Source organism: Notolabrus celidotus, chromosome 11 (assembly GCF_009762535.1).
Source record: "Notolabrus celidotus isolate fNotCel1 chromosome 11, fNotCel1.pri, whole genome shotgun sequence".
In the NCBI taxonomy this organism is placed as follows: Eukaryota; Metazoa; Chordata; class Actinopteri; order Labriformes; family Labridae; genus Notolabrus; species Notolabrus celidotus.
Window position 1 is genome coordinate 18,161,269 of NC_048282.1, and position 16,681 is coordinate 18,177,949.

The window sequence follows — 16,681 nt, forward strand, 5'->3', positions numbered from 1 at the left end:
CCACTGTAGGAGATGGGCTCCTTCCTCCTGGGACTGGGCTGGTGCAACGTGCTTGAAAAGAGCTGCGTCTGCTCGCGCTCTGTGCAGCAGGTGTGAAAACTCCCCACCAGGGCTCCAGCGCTCTTCTGTTATTACGTCTTTTTAGGGGCCGTGAAAGAAGGAGCAGATGAGCCAGAGGGAGCAAGAGGCAGAGTGGGAGTGTGGGATTGTGTTTCATTTGATTGATAGCAGCCCCATGACTAACACATAGATTTATAATAATTTTTTCTCGCAATGCCCAATTATGCATGTCTGATAAATTATGACCCCTGTTGTTCTGTGGGCATGTTAACTTGTCTCAAAGAATGACCTCACAGTTTCTTTCACAGCTTTTGGACAATACTCCAAGAGGGGAAATGATTTCAGGTGTATCTTAATATTTCTTTATAAGAGTATAGTAGAACACACATAATACACCCTGATATGTGAAAATCCATTGTGAGTTTTTATTATGTTGTTACAAACCTTCTTAGATAATAAAATGTGAATTTCATTCCAAACTGAGAGAGTGTCCAGAGACAATTTTCCACTGTCTCCACCTGCCACGTGTGAATTGTGACCGGCCCCTCAGATTGGTGTTTTTATGACAGACCAGGTAGTAGTATGCAGCGGCAGGACGAACACAGCCTAGCGAGAATGTCCTGCTTGATATTAGTGTCATAAATCACAGTGAACTTGAGAACAGAGGACTTAAGGGGCTTCCAAGAGTGAACGACAAATCAAGATAACCAACTGATAAATAACAGATCCCAAGAGCAGACGCCGCTCCCTCTGCACACCAAACTCACATTCCTAAAGCATGTTACAGGACGTGTTTTTCCACACCGCTCGAAAATGATTAAAGATTCCTGAAGTTAGACATAATTACTGCTACACATTTATGTCAAGCATGCAAGAGTTTCACCCAATAACTCATTGATCAGCTTGCGCTTTCTGAATACATAGCAAGTGATGCCGTCATCAGGGCCTCAAGTTTTGTGATTTATCAGCACAAATAAAGTGTGTGTCCTACTCTCTTCAATTTGCCTGTGTGCCCTTTATTAGAGCAGCACTCATTTTAAGCTTCTCTCTTTAAAGTGTCCATCTGAGACATTGTCTAAATTGAATCCCAGACGCACTGCCACAACACCCAGAGCAGCATTCTTGAAACAATTTGACTCTGCCCTCTCTGCAACTTCGTGTCAAGAAGTATTGAAAGAATTTTCCTTAGAAAGTGAATTCTGTGTTGAGATGAAAGTTGAGAAGCTGACCCTTTTAGAGGCCAGAGTGAAGTTAAGGGGAAAGGGTGGATTGCTGCTTTCTATCCTGAGAGAAAATACATTTGCTGATTTTTGGCACAATTTTTTAATCCTCTTTTTTGACTAGCATTTATTTATTTTTTGACTCCAGCTTTAACATAAAACATAAGGAAAAAATAAAAAATAACAAATTAAAGGTAAAAAAAAATAATAATGATAAAAGTTTGATAAAAAAATATTAATAATAAAAAAAATGTATATATACACAAACAGAAATATATACAAAAATATATAGATATACAAACACACACTTCGAAAATTTCCAAATTAAAACAAAAAAAGAAAACAGCAAACCAAACAAAAACATCGACTAGCATATATTTTAATGGATGAGTGCACTACCTATGAGTATTATGGTATTGCTTTTTATTCACGTTTTGAAGGGTTTCAGTCATATTGGTTGCCCTGATTTTTGCCTCTGTTCAGCTGTACAATGGAGCAAAGGTGTTAGTTGTTTATTCTGATCAGCGGGTGGGGGTAGAGCTCTGCCCTGAATAGGGCCCTGATTGGATTGATCCACAGCTCTTGTTTACAAGTAGCCTCTTCACGATCGGCACGGTTTAATAGCATGCTGTCCCAGAAGGGTTGTAGCATCCGTGTCCGTTTTGTTCCTCAGGGCAAGAAAAACAAAAGTGCCGGGAAGGGAGAAGGGGAAAGCAACCTCAGGGGAACTGTGAAACGGCACTGGAGCCCTCTACCTCCGGGCTTCCTGCCAGGATAACGTTTCACATAACCCACCAATACCTCTTTTATAGGAAACCACAACACAGCCCAGAGTACAACCAGCCTTTATAGGACAAAAAATTACTTCGGTTTCACCAAGTCAACATGAGATTCAGATATGGGGCAGTTCAGAGTAGTTTAAAGCTGAAAGCTCAAATGAACTTAACACTCTCCCCCTGAGCCATAAGTGGTCCAATTTTAATTTTAGGGCCTTCTCAAAGTAAAGCTGCTGAAGACATCGGTGCCACTGTCTTCATCACGCACTCCTTCAATAGGATGCAGCTCACACAGGTCCCTCAATAAATCCCAGGGTGACACAAAAGCTGTCAGTGGACTGCTGCTGAATAGATTAATAAGATTTCCATAATTAGACAGGCCCCTGACAAAAGGATCCTTCAGGCTTTGTCTCAGGGCCAACTGGATTGTCCGAGCTGCGCACGTCTGCTGGACAGCCGTCCACCACAAAGGCTGCACAGACAGTAAGGCGGTCAGCAGAAGAACATCTGTCTCTCCTGGGGCTGAGAACACACGCCCGCACACAAACACATTCACGATGGGAATTTTCATGTGCATACACACAAGGTGCTTATCAACCTCCTTTCAGCTGAGCAAAGCCATTGGTCAGAAAAGCATTTTTGTCACATATTTATGTAGCCTGTCACATAAACGATTGCATTTCAGATCACATTAAACACTGCCTACTCCGACATCTTCTGACTGGATCAAACAGTAGATTAACTTTAACTGAAAACAGAAACATAGCATCTAAATAAGGAGACAATTGTCTCTGTCTGCACATATTACATGTGTTTTATCTATAATCCTCCTCATATACGAGTAAGATAGAAGGCACATCATTAGAGCAGAAAAATATATGATTGTGTTAGTAAAAGTTTGACAGTTAGAAATTGTCCACTTACTTTAAAAATGATATCAGAAGGGTGTTGTTTTAATCTCTATTTATGGTGTCTAGGATAATTAAAATCTAGCATCACGTTGAGACAAATATTGAAGTTAATCTAATGAATGCACTGCTTCCCTCAATATGTTCACATTGTCCTGATTTCCAGCTTCTAATCTTAGCTGTCTTCTTGTCTCTCCAGTGAATTAATCTACATGATGGCTCTGATTTAAGCACAAGTGTAGATTAGAGCTTGCTCAGTTTATTGTGCCCCTGCTCTAAAAACCACAATCCAGCTGAAGGCAAGATCTAATTACATGGAAACGGCTAAACTGCCCTACCACCCTGCTGTTTTCATCAGGGGTGAAAGGCTGCCCATCACTCATCATACTCACTGTGTACATACAGGAAGAATTATGGACTGTAATGCTCTTTTTTTAAAAAGACTTGGAGAAAGTAATTACGTTCAGATTTAACAGTGAATTGGTTCTTCAGGTATGGGCAGCTGGTCATTACGTTGGTCAAGGGGGTTAGTATGAGAGAAGTCCATTCTGTATTGGTGCTACTCTAATGATGAAGTGGACAGCAGTTAGCCCGCCTCACTGAGTCCTCTAATGTCCGCTCCAGTCCACTCAGAAAGGACGAAGCGCCTGCTGTCCACTCTTCTCCCCCCTCCCTCTTCCAATCCCTCCCTCCCCAGTGCAGGTTTTATGAGCTCCCCTGGGCTCTCATCCATCTCTGTCACACACAGGCCCCATTATTGGGGCTGCTCACAAACTGGTTGGGCTGCAGATGGGAAGGGCCTGCAGGACATATACTGTTTCTGCAGCCCGGACAAAGACCTGCGAGTCAGACCACAAAAATATGTGGTCATCTGGGTGTGGAGAGGACAATGTCTTCAGTATGTTTGTTAAAAAAAAGAAGTGAACAGAGTGTGAGAACGTTCCTTTACATCTTACTGCAGCGGGTGTGTGGTTGTGTGGGTCGGCTGAAGCTTAGGGAAGTACTTGAACTGGTTTTGGCCACTGGGAACTTAAGGCAGTGGATTTGAATATGAAGGACGTGATAATCCAATGGCCATCTGGTCTGCTGGTCTCATCTGACTGAATAAATAACGGGCGTAATCTGAAAACACACATGGGGAGGTTTGCAAAGCGGGTAAAGAAAGAGGCCAAAGTTTAGGAGCTGGAGCTGGAGAGTGGGAGAGCAGCAGCAGCAGAATCCCTGGCCGTGGTATATTGAGATTTGATTTAAATGGCAATAAGGAGCATGGCTCCACACACACAAACAGCCATGAATAATGAATCATCAGGCGTCCACAGGAAGGGAGGGCAGAGCAGCCAGTAAAGACGGCTTTTGCCGTATTCTTTCTTACCTCCATTTCTGGCTGGAATAGTCCTTACCTCAGGGTAAATTGTGACAGTTCAATAATGCCAAGCTATGTGTGGAATGTCAAGCGTATGCCTCAGCAGGACTTAGTGCTACTCTCCATGACATAGACTTTTCTATAAGCACCATAATGTGATATGTATGTGGCAAGGCACTCCAGATAGTTTTGTGTGTGTGAAAATTGGCAACTGAGCATGCAGACATGCTTCAAATTGAGTATAAGAGGGTGGAGAGAAATGCATAAAGGCATAGAAAAGTAAAAGATGCATTACACACTTTGGTAAAAGTTGTTAGACGGACAAACTTGTGCACATTCCACACATTTAAGATACAACTCCAGTTGAATATCTTACTTAAATATAAAGGGGGGCATTGAGAAATCTGTCTTTCCAGTGCCCTCTTTCCTCTTAGGTTGGCAGTGTGCTTGGTGTGTAACAGTCATGATCAATCAGAGCTTGAACCAGTGCTGAAGTCAGCCAGGGGAACAGACATTCCACTTTCCCAATGTTCCATGGGAGACTGTGCTGATGAATAGCACACTATGCTGCAATCCCAAACCCAACCCCCCTCTTTCTTTCTTTTTTTCTCACTCTCTCCACACCACTGTCCACTAACTCACACACACACACACACACACACACACACACACACACACACACACACACACACACACACACACACACACACACACACACACACACACACTCCTTCCCTCCCTCCCTCCCTCCCTCCCTCCCTCCCTCCCTCCGTCCAGCCGGCCACTAGGCCTTTGGAGCTCTGGTGTACTGTGGGTGGGTGGGTTGGTGGGTGGTAGGTGGGGTGCAGGGCGGGGAGAGCAGCATTCAGAGCAACATGCACAGGGAGATAACAATAGGTCCTCTGGGAGACCTGCAGATGTTAGCAGTGTGGGGAATAGTAGTGGGATCTTATCACAACCAGAGTATAAGCTGTGAAAGCACAACCAATCCACTGACTCGCTGTCTTAAAGTAGCTTTCTCCTTAATTCCCCGTACAACTGATGGAAATGTTGCAAAAGATTACTGAATGCTTGGATAGGAGAGTATCAGACTACTTTGCATATGATAGTGGGGGGAACAGTGATGAAAACTGGATTCAAATGTAATTTTCTGGTTGAAATAATTGAATACAAATGTATTATATAATGCTCAAAATTGTCAGTTTTGCACAGATATTCTAATCAGATTTCTCCTGCCATAAATGTTATCTCAAGAAAATTATAACCTGGTTTCCCTGTGTTTTTTGCAGGCCTGTTAAAGATGCACTGGAACCCAGAGCATGCCCAGCCCCTAAGCCAGTGGCCTGAGCAGCACCTGGATGTCTCCTCCACCACCTCCTCTCCGGCCCATAAGTCAGAGTTCTACCCTGGCCGAGGCCGCAGCGGCTACAACTACGCCTGGGCCAATGATGACATCTCTGCTATGACGGCCTCAAACCTGTTGAAGCGCTACGCTGAGAAGTATTCTGGCGTCCTGGACTCACACTATGACAGGCCCCCTACTGTGGGTGCCTACCCAGAGCCGGGGGCCTTTGGGGGCCTCAGTGCCCCAAAGACAGAACTAGAGCCATGGCCGCTGACGCACGGCACTGATGCCTCTTATTCCCTGGGGCCCCCAGGAAGCCATGAAAGCCTCTCAGGCTCCAAGGCTGTAGCCACGCCTGCAGGCCCACCCGGGGTCGGCACTGTGTCAGTGGTGAACAGTAACCTCTCAGACTCGGGCTACAGCGGCAGCAGCTCCTGCAGTGGCTCCAGCGAGTACCCTTCCAGCTACAACGGCACCTATCTTTCCTCAGGGTACTGTCCCCAACCCGGTGCAGCACTTCCCCCTGCCTCCCTTCACACTCTTCAATCCACCCCCACCCTAGTGGCCAGCTATAGCCCTACCACACCTGTCTATAACTATCCCCCTAGTTCATACCCTCCCCAGACCAGCCTTGCCCCCAGCTACAGTCACCCTTCTACAACTTTCCTGCCCTCAGGTTTAGCAGCTCCTACTCCGGTCCCCTCAAGGCCCACAGTTGTAGGAGGCAGCTACAGTTACCAGAGCACCAACCTCGGGACACCTGAGCCGGGGGGTACGTTAAAAAGAAAAGCATTTGAGATGAGTGTAGACGAGGATGAGAGTGGGGATGGGTCTCGTTACAGGAAATACAGCTATGACCCCCTGAAAGCCGGGGGGGACTCACCCTACAGTGTGAATGACAAAACAGAATGTCGAGGAAACGGGTTTAGCAGCTCAGGCAGCACAGACCCTCAAACTTTCAAGCCTACTAAGCCCTCCTCCCAGCCACTGGTCTCTCCTCACTACGGGACAGCAGGGGAGTTCAGCCCGCAAGCAGGCATGACGGGGGAGAACATAGTGTCAGAGCAGGGCTTCATCCAGCAGCAGCAACAACACCACTCCCACAAGCGCCCTTCGTTATGTGCTCCGACTGTGGAGACTATGAAGAGCCCAGACCCCAGACTGTTGGACCTTGTCAATGGAGAGTTACTGGACTGTAGCCCTGCACTGGGCTGGGGTGAGCTTGCCGGGCTCACCCATGTAAAGACGGCCCTAGAGGAGGACCTCCTGTGGCCCGTGTTAAGGCCCAGTCCAGTTGTGCGGCCACCAAGAACCGTCCTGCTTTTTGGTCCGAGGGGAGGGGGTAAGACCACATTGACTCGTTCTTTGGCTTCGCAGCTGGGAGCTTCATTCTACCCATTGAGTGGAGCCATGCTGGCCTCTAAAGGGAAGGTGGAGGCAGAGCACATTCTGGGGTCTCTTTTGCAAGCTGCAGGAGCACGACAGCCCTCGGTGGTGCTGCTCAGTCAGGTGGAGGTGATGGAAGAGGAGGGGCTGAGGCAGACCCTGCTGGCGACTCTGGAGAAAGCCCAGGTGGGGTCCACAGGTCTGGTCATTCTTGTTTGTGCTACTGGCAGGCCAGATCTGCTGCAAGATGCAGTTCATCGGAGCTTTGCCAAGCGGTATCATGTGGGCCTACCAGATGTGGGTATGCGCCGGCAAGTGTTGTTGCAGGCGCTTGCGCCTCAAGGCTGCAGCTTGAGCGAGAGGGAGCTGGGCGCTGTGCTGCAGCGCACAGAGGGCTTCTCAGTGCGGGAGCTGCTTCAGCTCAGCCAGCAGGCACTCTCCTCAGCGTCTTCTCCCACTGGGGCCATGCACGGCCTCCCTGCATCATCCAAACCTCCAGCCTTCACGGACTTTGAGAATGCCTTCTGCAAGGTGCGCCCACACACAGGCACAAAAGAACTGGACACTTGTACAGAATGGAGTAAGATGTATAACCACTGAGAAAGTAGCCGGCCGCTGTAGTCGGACTGCTTCATGAGCCTGTCTTTGCTTTGACATGGCAGGCCTTGGGAATGTGTTTTGTAATTACAGATTATGCAGCCAAAAGAGCCAGAGAAGCTAACTCGTACTGATGGATTTTTTTTCACTGGCAGAAGCATGCCATGGTGTGCTTTCTTTCCCTATGAATATCCGCAATATTTAGTTTTTCCCAAAGAAGAGAAGATGAAAGGCCTTGTTGAGTAGGGTAGTGTATCAGTCTTTTGGCCAATGGGAAAATCAGCTTAAATTCTATTTGGATGCTCTCTGAGATCCTGATTAGCCTTGGTCCGGGACAAAATCAATTGTTTGTTGCTAGGTGACGTGGTCCAAGATTATGGATAATCAGGGTTTGGAAATCCCCCTTTGACTGCTACTCTCAGGATCCTATTTATTGCCAATCTACTTCCATGTTATCTTAATGTTGACTTAGTCATAGGATTGTCACTAATTCAGTACGAAGGGCTTGGGATCAGCAACATTTCAGTACCACAGATTTTTTTTCCACTGAAATCACATCTAACCAAATGGAAATTCTTCTGTTATTGTACTTCTTAAAACAGAAACGATTTAAAGTATCTGTCTTTATAGCTTCTCACCAAATCTAAACAGTTCGTCCTTATTATTCCCAAAAATAAAAACAAAGTCAGAGGACTTTTCTGAAATCCAAACATGCTGCTGATATTCCAGGAAATCCATTGTTAAAGGAAATCTTTTAGTAGAGCTCAAAATGTTATAAAAAATACTTCACTTATATTTTCATTAGAGCTTTACGAACACTTAAAACGGTACAACTTGGAGACAACTTTGTATCATTTTTGGGTTGTTATCTGTGACATCAATTTACTTTTTTTCCCGTCTCACATTCCTGATCGTCTGCAGTTTTCCTGAGAATCCCACTCACCCAACAGAAGGTACCTTCTGGCACCCTCAGCTTCTCCTACAGTCTGTTTTTATTTCACTTACTTGTTTTGTTTTCCTAGTATGTAGTCTTGTTTGAAAAGCTCAGGAAAAAAATTTGTTACCTCAGAAAAATGAAATTAAAGAATGTATGTAATCTTAGGGTCTTAGTAGAGAGCAGCGCGGTGCAAGAGAAAGGAGCGAGGAGAAACCTGACAGTCTTGTAACACCCACTACAGCTGGGCTTTTACCTCGGGAGAGAAACTTGAATATGCTACAAAGAGTAACATTGAATGTAATTCAGGTATTTCAAAGGATATTTGATGCCATAAATCCATGTATTATTATATATGAATATATAAATGTTTTCTTTTCTGTTCTTTTACCCTTTATTTCTATTGTAGTTTATGGTGGAGTGATGATTGTCTTCGAGAAATGCTATATAGAAACTGAAAATATTCCTTTTTTTGTTGGACAAACTGCTGGCATACATGTATGTCATTTGGTGTTTACATATCCTGTTTATGTATGTCTTTAAAAACAACTTCCAAAAATATGTTTTGCACACAATCATTCATTTGAATTCATGGTGACATTTGAGCACAAAGCAAAATCCCAGATGAATCAAAGAGTGGGAAAAACAAGTGGTTAGATGCATCTTTTAGTAAATCCCAAAGTGTAAGAATTTAGTTTTTGTGTACATATTGTGGTTAAACCCAACATGTAGACTATCTAAACTTAATCTCTCCTCTGGACCCGTCCTACAGTTCTGTTTTAACAAGCTGGAAAAACCTGCTCACTGGACTGCAGGTACAGAGGTCGTACATATTACACTGACTGTTGCCATGGTCCTGAGGAGGAATACACAGAATGATGTAATATTTCCTCCCTCCCCTCTCCTCCCTCCCTCCCTCCCTCCCTCTCCCTCCCTCCCCTGCCCTCATCATTATTTTTCTCTTTTTCTCTCTCCCTAGTGCAATCTCATTAGATTGGATTGCCCCCTGGCCAGGAGCCCCAGTGGCCATGTGGCGTTGTGTCCCCCCTCCCCTCCCCTCCCCTCCCTTCCACCTTCCCCTTCCCTTGCACCGATCCCTCTGTGGAGTGGAAGTGGTCTGATTGATGTCCAGCAACCCTATATCACAGTGAAGCCGTCCCTCTCCAGCTGGTTGCTTCAGTCATGCCGTACAGCCAGATCAATCAGGGTGACCCCCACTGTGCATACTGATCACTGTCGCAGAAACTGAAAACACATTTGCAAATTACAGAACAACCCCGGCCTCAAGCTGCGCCGTCGAGATAAAGCTGCCGATTATTCACACAATAATCAAAATGAAGCTAAACAAAGACTTAGAGTTTGGGTTAGTTACATAATTTTGATTTGTTGTTGTTCCTACTGCTGCTGACAGTTTGTCCAACAAAACAAGCTTTTATTTTGTACATGTTTTGATCTGTTATCGCAGTATCTTTGTTCTTGGTTAATGTACATTTTCTGTAACCATTTCTACCTCATTTTTGCGGCATATTGTACATGAAAGTATTTATTTCATGTCTTTTTTGATGTCTGTTTTAAAAATGATAATGTTCTTGAACTGTAATGGTCTACCTCAGAAAAGACTGTATTTTAAGAGAAGAGTATCACACAATATTAAACAGAATTTGTCAATATTGCTCTGTAGTTACTTCTTTTTTTATATATTATTTCGGAATTTAAGACTTAAATTTGCTGGAGTGCACATATTAAATATTGGCGTTGCTTACTTTAGATCTGTGTATCTGCGGCCTGACTTGACCCCAATTTTAAGGTCAGCCCTGTTACTTAAACTGATTGCTGAATCATTTAACACAGAAACGCACAAGACTAAATCATGAGGAATTGGATTTGTTCGGACATCAGCTTGGATTGACTTCACACAGCAGTCTGTTCAGTCAGCAGGTGAAGTTAGTATGCTAAACCAAATAGGTTCATAGCTGGTACATGTGACGGTTTGCTGTTGTTAGAAAACCATATATGTGTTTTTATAGTTCTTGTAGATGTGTGTATGTGTGTGGGGTGATAGATTAGGACAAAGGGAGGCTGTATGTGTGTATTAAAGATAAAAACAGACAGCACTGAAAGTTTTTGTGTGGCTTTTTACACATAAGTTTACCCGCCCACGTGTGTGTGTGTGTGTGTGTGTGTGTGTGTGTGTGTGTGTGTGTGTGTGTGTGTGTGTGTTTAAAGCGTCCACAACAGAAGCAGTGCTAGCACACCCCTGAGGCTTCAGGCCTAGCACCAGAGCACAGAGGTCCTTCATCCCTGTCACTCTCTGTAAACAACCGCTCGTCCCAGCGGCCGGCCCTGTGCTATTCCTGGTCTCTCCTGACATCTTTCAAAGACTCAAAACTAACTGAGAAGAAAAAAGTAAATCTGAGCAACTATATGCGAGGAGAGTCAAAGTCTTGTTGAAACCTGAAAAGGGATCCACAGCTCCTCAGTTATGTAGTGTGTTGTCAAAGCAGGGTTTCGAAACATCTGCGACTGAATCCCAGTAGAACAGTGTTGTTGCCAGTGTTGATGACAGAGTAATTAATTGTCTAATAATGATGCATAGCTGTGTTATAAGCACAACCTTGTGCAGCGACTGCCCTTCATCCTCTGATGAAGGGTAATCATTTCTGCAGCTGTTTAAAAACTATTTTCTATCTTTTTCTGTCACAAACTCAATATCAGATTCCAAAGGACATCACAACCTTGGAAGAGCAAAAGAAAAAGAAAACATGAGACATGAGATGTGTCAGTGTTACATAAGGGGGCTTATTTTCATCTTGCATACTAATTTCACAACATACTCATTAAATACGATATGGTTGGATGAGTTGAAAATAGCTGCTTGATTTTGTCAAGCTTTTGTATAAAGTGAAGTGTTAAGGCCTCATCCACACATAAAAGATTGGTCATACAAAATGTTCAAGAGCCCCTTAAAAGAGTAGTTCCCCCTTCAGTTGACCAATGGTTACTAAAAGTTAAACATGTATACACGATGGAACATATGAATGCCCAGCTACGGCTGACACTGCCTGTGTTTCAAAGAAGATGGAGGAAAGATACTGACTATTTTGATTAGGACTTTTATGATTTACTGTTTGGATGTTCATCTCTATAGATATTGCTAGATGGGTTTATTAAGGTCAATCTTTATGCGTGCATGTTAAGCCAGGTATGTGTATGTGGGTATGTATTGTTATGTGTACATGTGAATGCTAGGTTTACCTGTGTATACTTTTATATGTAAATGAGGATGATTGTGAGTGGCAATGTATGGCTGATGTGTGCATGTTCCACCCTGTGTGGGACTGCATTGCTAATGTCTTTCTGTGAGTCAAAAGGGGCCCAATCTCAAGGTGAAACTGTTTTTGTGTATTCCTGATTTGCCCGTTGTTTTGAAACTGTGGCAATAAACGCTACGCTACGCTACGATACGATACGATATGATACGCTACCATGTACTTTAAAGTACACGTTAGCTGGTTTTCTTTCTTCGTTTTTTTTCCATTTCAGGCACTTTTTATGGATTTTTTCCCCTTTTTTTCATACATTAATTCACACATCACAACATGTATAAACAAACAAAAAAAGACATTAACAAACAGCAAAAAGAACTTAACAAGGCAATCCAAGACTCATACACTTAGAAAAGAAAATGTACAGAGTACAACATAAGTATTTTAGGCAGGAGAAAACAAAACAAGACAGCAGAAGAAGAAGGGAATGGGAAAAAAAATTGGTCTTTGACATCAGTGCTGCACATGTTACCTGCTCCTTCAAAATTCACCACAATAAGAAGAAGAACACATAAATAAATAAATAAATAAATAAATATATAAGAAGAAATACAATAAATAATACACATTCATGCAACACACAGCATTATCTTAAAGAGAGACCACCATAACACTGTCCCAACCGTAACAGGCTGTTTACTATTTAAAATTCTAATAGAGATCAGCAAAAAGGAGTTTTTAAAACGATTCAATTTACACTTGAGGACTCTGTACCTTCTTCCAGACGGTAAAAGTTCATACTCAGAGTAAAGGATGTGCAACGGATCTACAAGTATTCTCTGAGCCTGCCCAAGAGCACACTGCTCATAAATGGCCATTAGTGTGGCTAATCAGCAGTGCTAGCACCACCAGTCTTCGGTCATCCTTCAGGTTAATGACAACACGCCTGTGCTGGTTACACATTGCTCTGGTCAAGTGATCATATTCAAGTTTAACCCGACACACCTTAAATATGATTTTATTTCTATATTCTAGATCAGAATACTGCCAATCCGTGTACGAGTATGTTTGTCTACGAGTAGCAATCTGTTCAAGGGCTGGTTTACATCTGGGTAGTAGAGCATCAGAGCTTTAATGCAGTAGGCATTACCATAAGCCCAACAGTTTAAACCCAACATATTATCTAATATCCAGTCTACAATAACACAAATATGAATAATCTGTTTAACTGGAAAGTAATTCTGGTGTCGAGTAGCGGTAAAGACATTTAACTGTTTCTATAAATTATTTCCCATTTCAAGAGACTAAAAAACAGTTTGTCCTTTTTGTCCTGAGTGATTCCCGTCCTCCAAGAAGTCAATCATTTTCCTCTGCCAGCTGATTGGAGGTAATTAGGCGAGCAGAGTTTGTAATTGGATAATAAAAGATGATAATGAGCTGCTGTCCTGTTTACTCATACTTAGGCAGTGAATATCAGGACACAGCTCTTTAAAACAACAGCTTTGATTAAAAATGATATGAGAGGAACATTTCATGATACAAGTTAAATGTTGATTTCAAAATAAATATATATTATAGCTATAAAGTTTGGTTTTAAAATAGGTAAAGAGATCATAAAGTTTACATTTCCAGGTGTCAAATGTGTGTAATTTTTAAAAAGAAACTAAAGCTTTTACTTTTAACTTTCAAGGCACTTTTTTCCCAGGATGTACTCACCTGAAAATATCAAATTTACAGAACGTTCATGTGCTTCTTTTAGAGGTTCACAGACCAAAACTCAAAGTAGTTTATGGTAACAACCTTCATTAAGAAAGGGTCATTTTCTGAATCTCATTTCACTCTGACTCAGCCCATCTCTCTACCTCTGCTGTGCTGCTGGCCGCACATTGTCCGGGCCTTGATACTGACAAGGTTGACATCAGAGGAGAGCTCTGACACAGGGTGAGTTAGGACTGCCAGCTGTTAGCAATCAAGTCTATTTTGAAGTCAGGGACACATAGACCCCCAGGGCCAAAGCAGCAACTAGCCCAACCCGTCAGCCCCTCATCCCCTCTCTTCAACCAAGCCCACAACCTCTGAGCCCCCTGGTACCACAGAAAACCAGCGCAGCTGTATTGTTTCCAGATGTTGCAAAGCTGCACTAAGAGTCCTTTACCTAAGAAGACCCCAAAAGTTATGACAGACCTTTAGTGAGTAGTGATGCAGGATAAAACTAAAGGATGTGATCCAAAACAACACCTACAACAAGAAGAAAGCTAAGATAAATAAATAAATAAAATCATTGATTCATCATTAAAAAAAGACACCTCATTTTGGAACAGAAAAAGCACAAACCCTGCAGATGCTTTCAAGAAAAGCTTCAGTCTTGTTCAAGACAAGATACTGGCTCTTAGGTGCTGTAGCTCTCATCAAAAATACGGCCTGTTTCCTAGCTTTGTATTCTTTAAGGTAATTGGGACTGAGTCAATAAGCCCTGAAATAGTTGGCAGGTTTGAAACAAGACATACGATGAGAAAATAAATCACTACAATATACTGCAGGGTAAATAAAAGCAGGGTAAATGAAATAATCGGAAAAGTGGGTTAAAATGATGAGAAAACGGCACAAAAAAGAACCTTACAGGTTTTTGAAAGGAAATGATCATCTATTAGGAGCTGCATTGTTTCTGTTGGACAGGTCAATCAAAACTGTCAGGAAATTGGTTTTGACAGGTGGAATGTATAATGTCTGAGCCTTCCCCCTTTCACATGACTAAAAAGAAACAAACAATAAACAGAAGTAGCCTCTGGGAGAATAAACAGACAGCTTTTTATAGTATGAGTGAAAGAAACAGAATCTTAAACCGATTTTTAAAAATGAGGGGGTCGAAATGAATGATTTAATCCATGTTGGGAGTCTGCATGTGATCAAGTGAGATTTCACTACGATGACACCGAATTTCAACAGATCATCGATTTGATAGAAGATAGAAAAGATTTGTACAGGTCTGCACCGCCCCCATGTGGCCAATCAAAGAAAATATAAACCCATACATAAATACTATATTAATTTTAAGATTTAAAAAAAATGAATGCAATACAAACAAACAAACAAATATTTTATCATTGAAGTTAAGAAAATCAGCACCTCCTCACATCCGTAAAAAATGGACAAATACAACAAAATCGCAACTTCCAAACAACAAGGCAGAGCATTGAACTCTTGCATATTAAACACACTAACGACCCCTAGTGGCTCCACTTGGGAAACTCTGAAATAGTTTTGTTATGTTTCTATTTCCTATGAAAAGTACTACTATATTAAACATACACAAAGAGACAGCATGACAAATTAAAAGTTTTCAAAATACAATTTACTCTGGGAACAAATTTTCGATAAGCAATGTATTAAAATGCCATTTTCACAACTATTATTTTATTTTAATCATGTATGTTAACATTGGAGGGTTAGGGTCCGGGTAGGTCTAGGTAAGTGGACATGCAATTTTTGTGAGTCATCACACTGAGTCTCTGAGCCAAATTATGCCTTTATATACAGTACATATCCAGAGCAATATTAAGTATACTGGCGTGTGGACAATTTTTACTATTCATTTATGTTGACATAAACAGAAGAACTTCACATGATTTTTTGTTTAAATAAAATGCCCACATATTTCATTCAGCTCAGATTTGATCCTTAATGTTATACTGAAACTGATAAAATATCTGGTATTTAACATAACAACACTGAGTGATTTTTTTGTTTTAATATTTAAAATATATCTATTCATTTTAGAGACATACGTCTATGCATGAAACTCAATGTATTCATTGTAGTGTCTTGTTACATGAAGGGTGTACTTATTTTTAAGTCAGATAGTGACGAATTGGCATTACTAAAAAAAACTCTGGATGAACTTTAATGTTGAATGAAAAAAGTGAAACATAGCAGATTCAGTTAAACGTACTATATAATATAATATCAATACTCTCTGTAAATATACATGTAAATATACAATGCAACAATTCTCCAAGCAGAATTCCATATTTCTATTTATTTTATTATTTAACTACTATTTTTTTAATGTAAAAACTACCTCTGCAACTCACCACTGCACTATTATCATATTATTTTAGCCTGTACATATTAGTCATGCCTATTTGTTGTTCTTTTGTATTTATAGCTGATGTTATTGTAATTTATTTTTATTTTTATTTGTATGTCTTATTCTTATGCCTTGTACATAGAGAGCACAGTTTACCAAAGTCAAATTCCTTGTGTGTTCAAGCATACCTGGCCAATAAAACTGATTCTGATTCTGATTCTGATATTATATTTAAGTGATGTCTTCCAGTGTTCCATTCAATCTTATTTGCATTTAAATATGTTATTCACTTCTATAAATAACTAGTTGTACAGAACAGAATTGTGTATAAAATGACAATTTTTTGCAAGTAGGCCTGGTTAATTCATTATCACTATTCAAATCCAATGAAATAAAAAATATATATTTGATCACACCATACTCGTCTGAAAAACTTGTAAGAAAAATAAACTGAAAGCGTAAAACCAAAGGGCATCTATTTTTCTCACATTGCACTCAGACATGACAAACTGTGAAGGCCTGGTGATTTCCTGACGGTAGATGCCGTTGGGAAGATGAGTCTGTTGAAGGGACTGCCGTGTGCAGATATGGTATCATGTGTCTTACTGGAAGTTACAGCATCTGCAGAAATGACTCAACATTACTCCGCCCACGTGTCCTTCTGAGGAAGTTTACCAAGCCTAGTTTGAGTTGTAGTCTCTGTATTAAAGATAGAGATTAACGATTTCCATAAAAATGT

General features: G+C 41.7%; 1 protein-coding gene across 1 annotated transcript in view; it reads left to right on the top strand.

The window, feature by feature from the left end:
- Positions 1-9,503, top strand: part of si:dkey-157g16.6 (uncharacterized protein LOC561837 homolog) — a 57,839-nt gene extending 48,336 nt beyond the window's left edge. Inside the window, exon 3 of the mRNA XM_034695185.1 lies at positions 5,617-9,503. Within this exon, the coding sequence (XP_034551076.1) occupies positions 5,617-7,658 (2,042 nt within the window). The 3' untranslated portion in view covers positions 7,659-9,503. The remainder of the gene's footprint in view (positions 1-5,616) is intronic.
- The last annotated feature ends 7,178 nt before the right edge of the window (positions 9,504-16,681 follow it).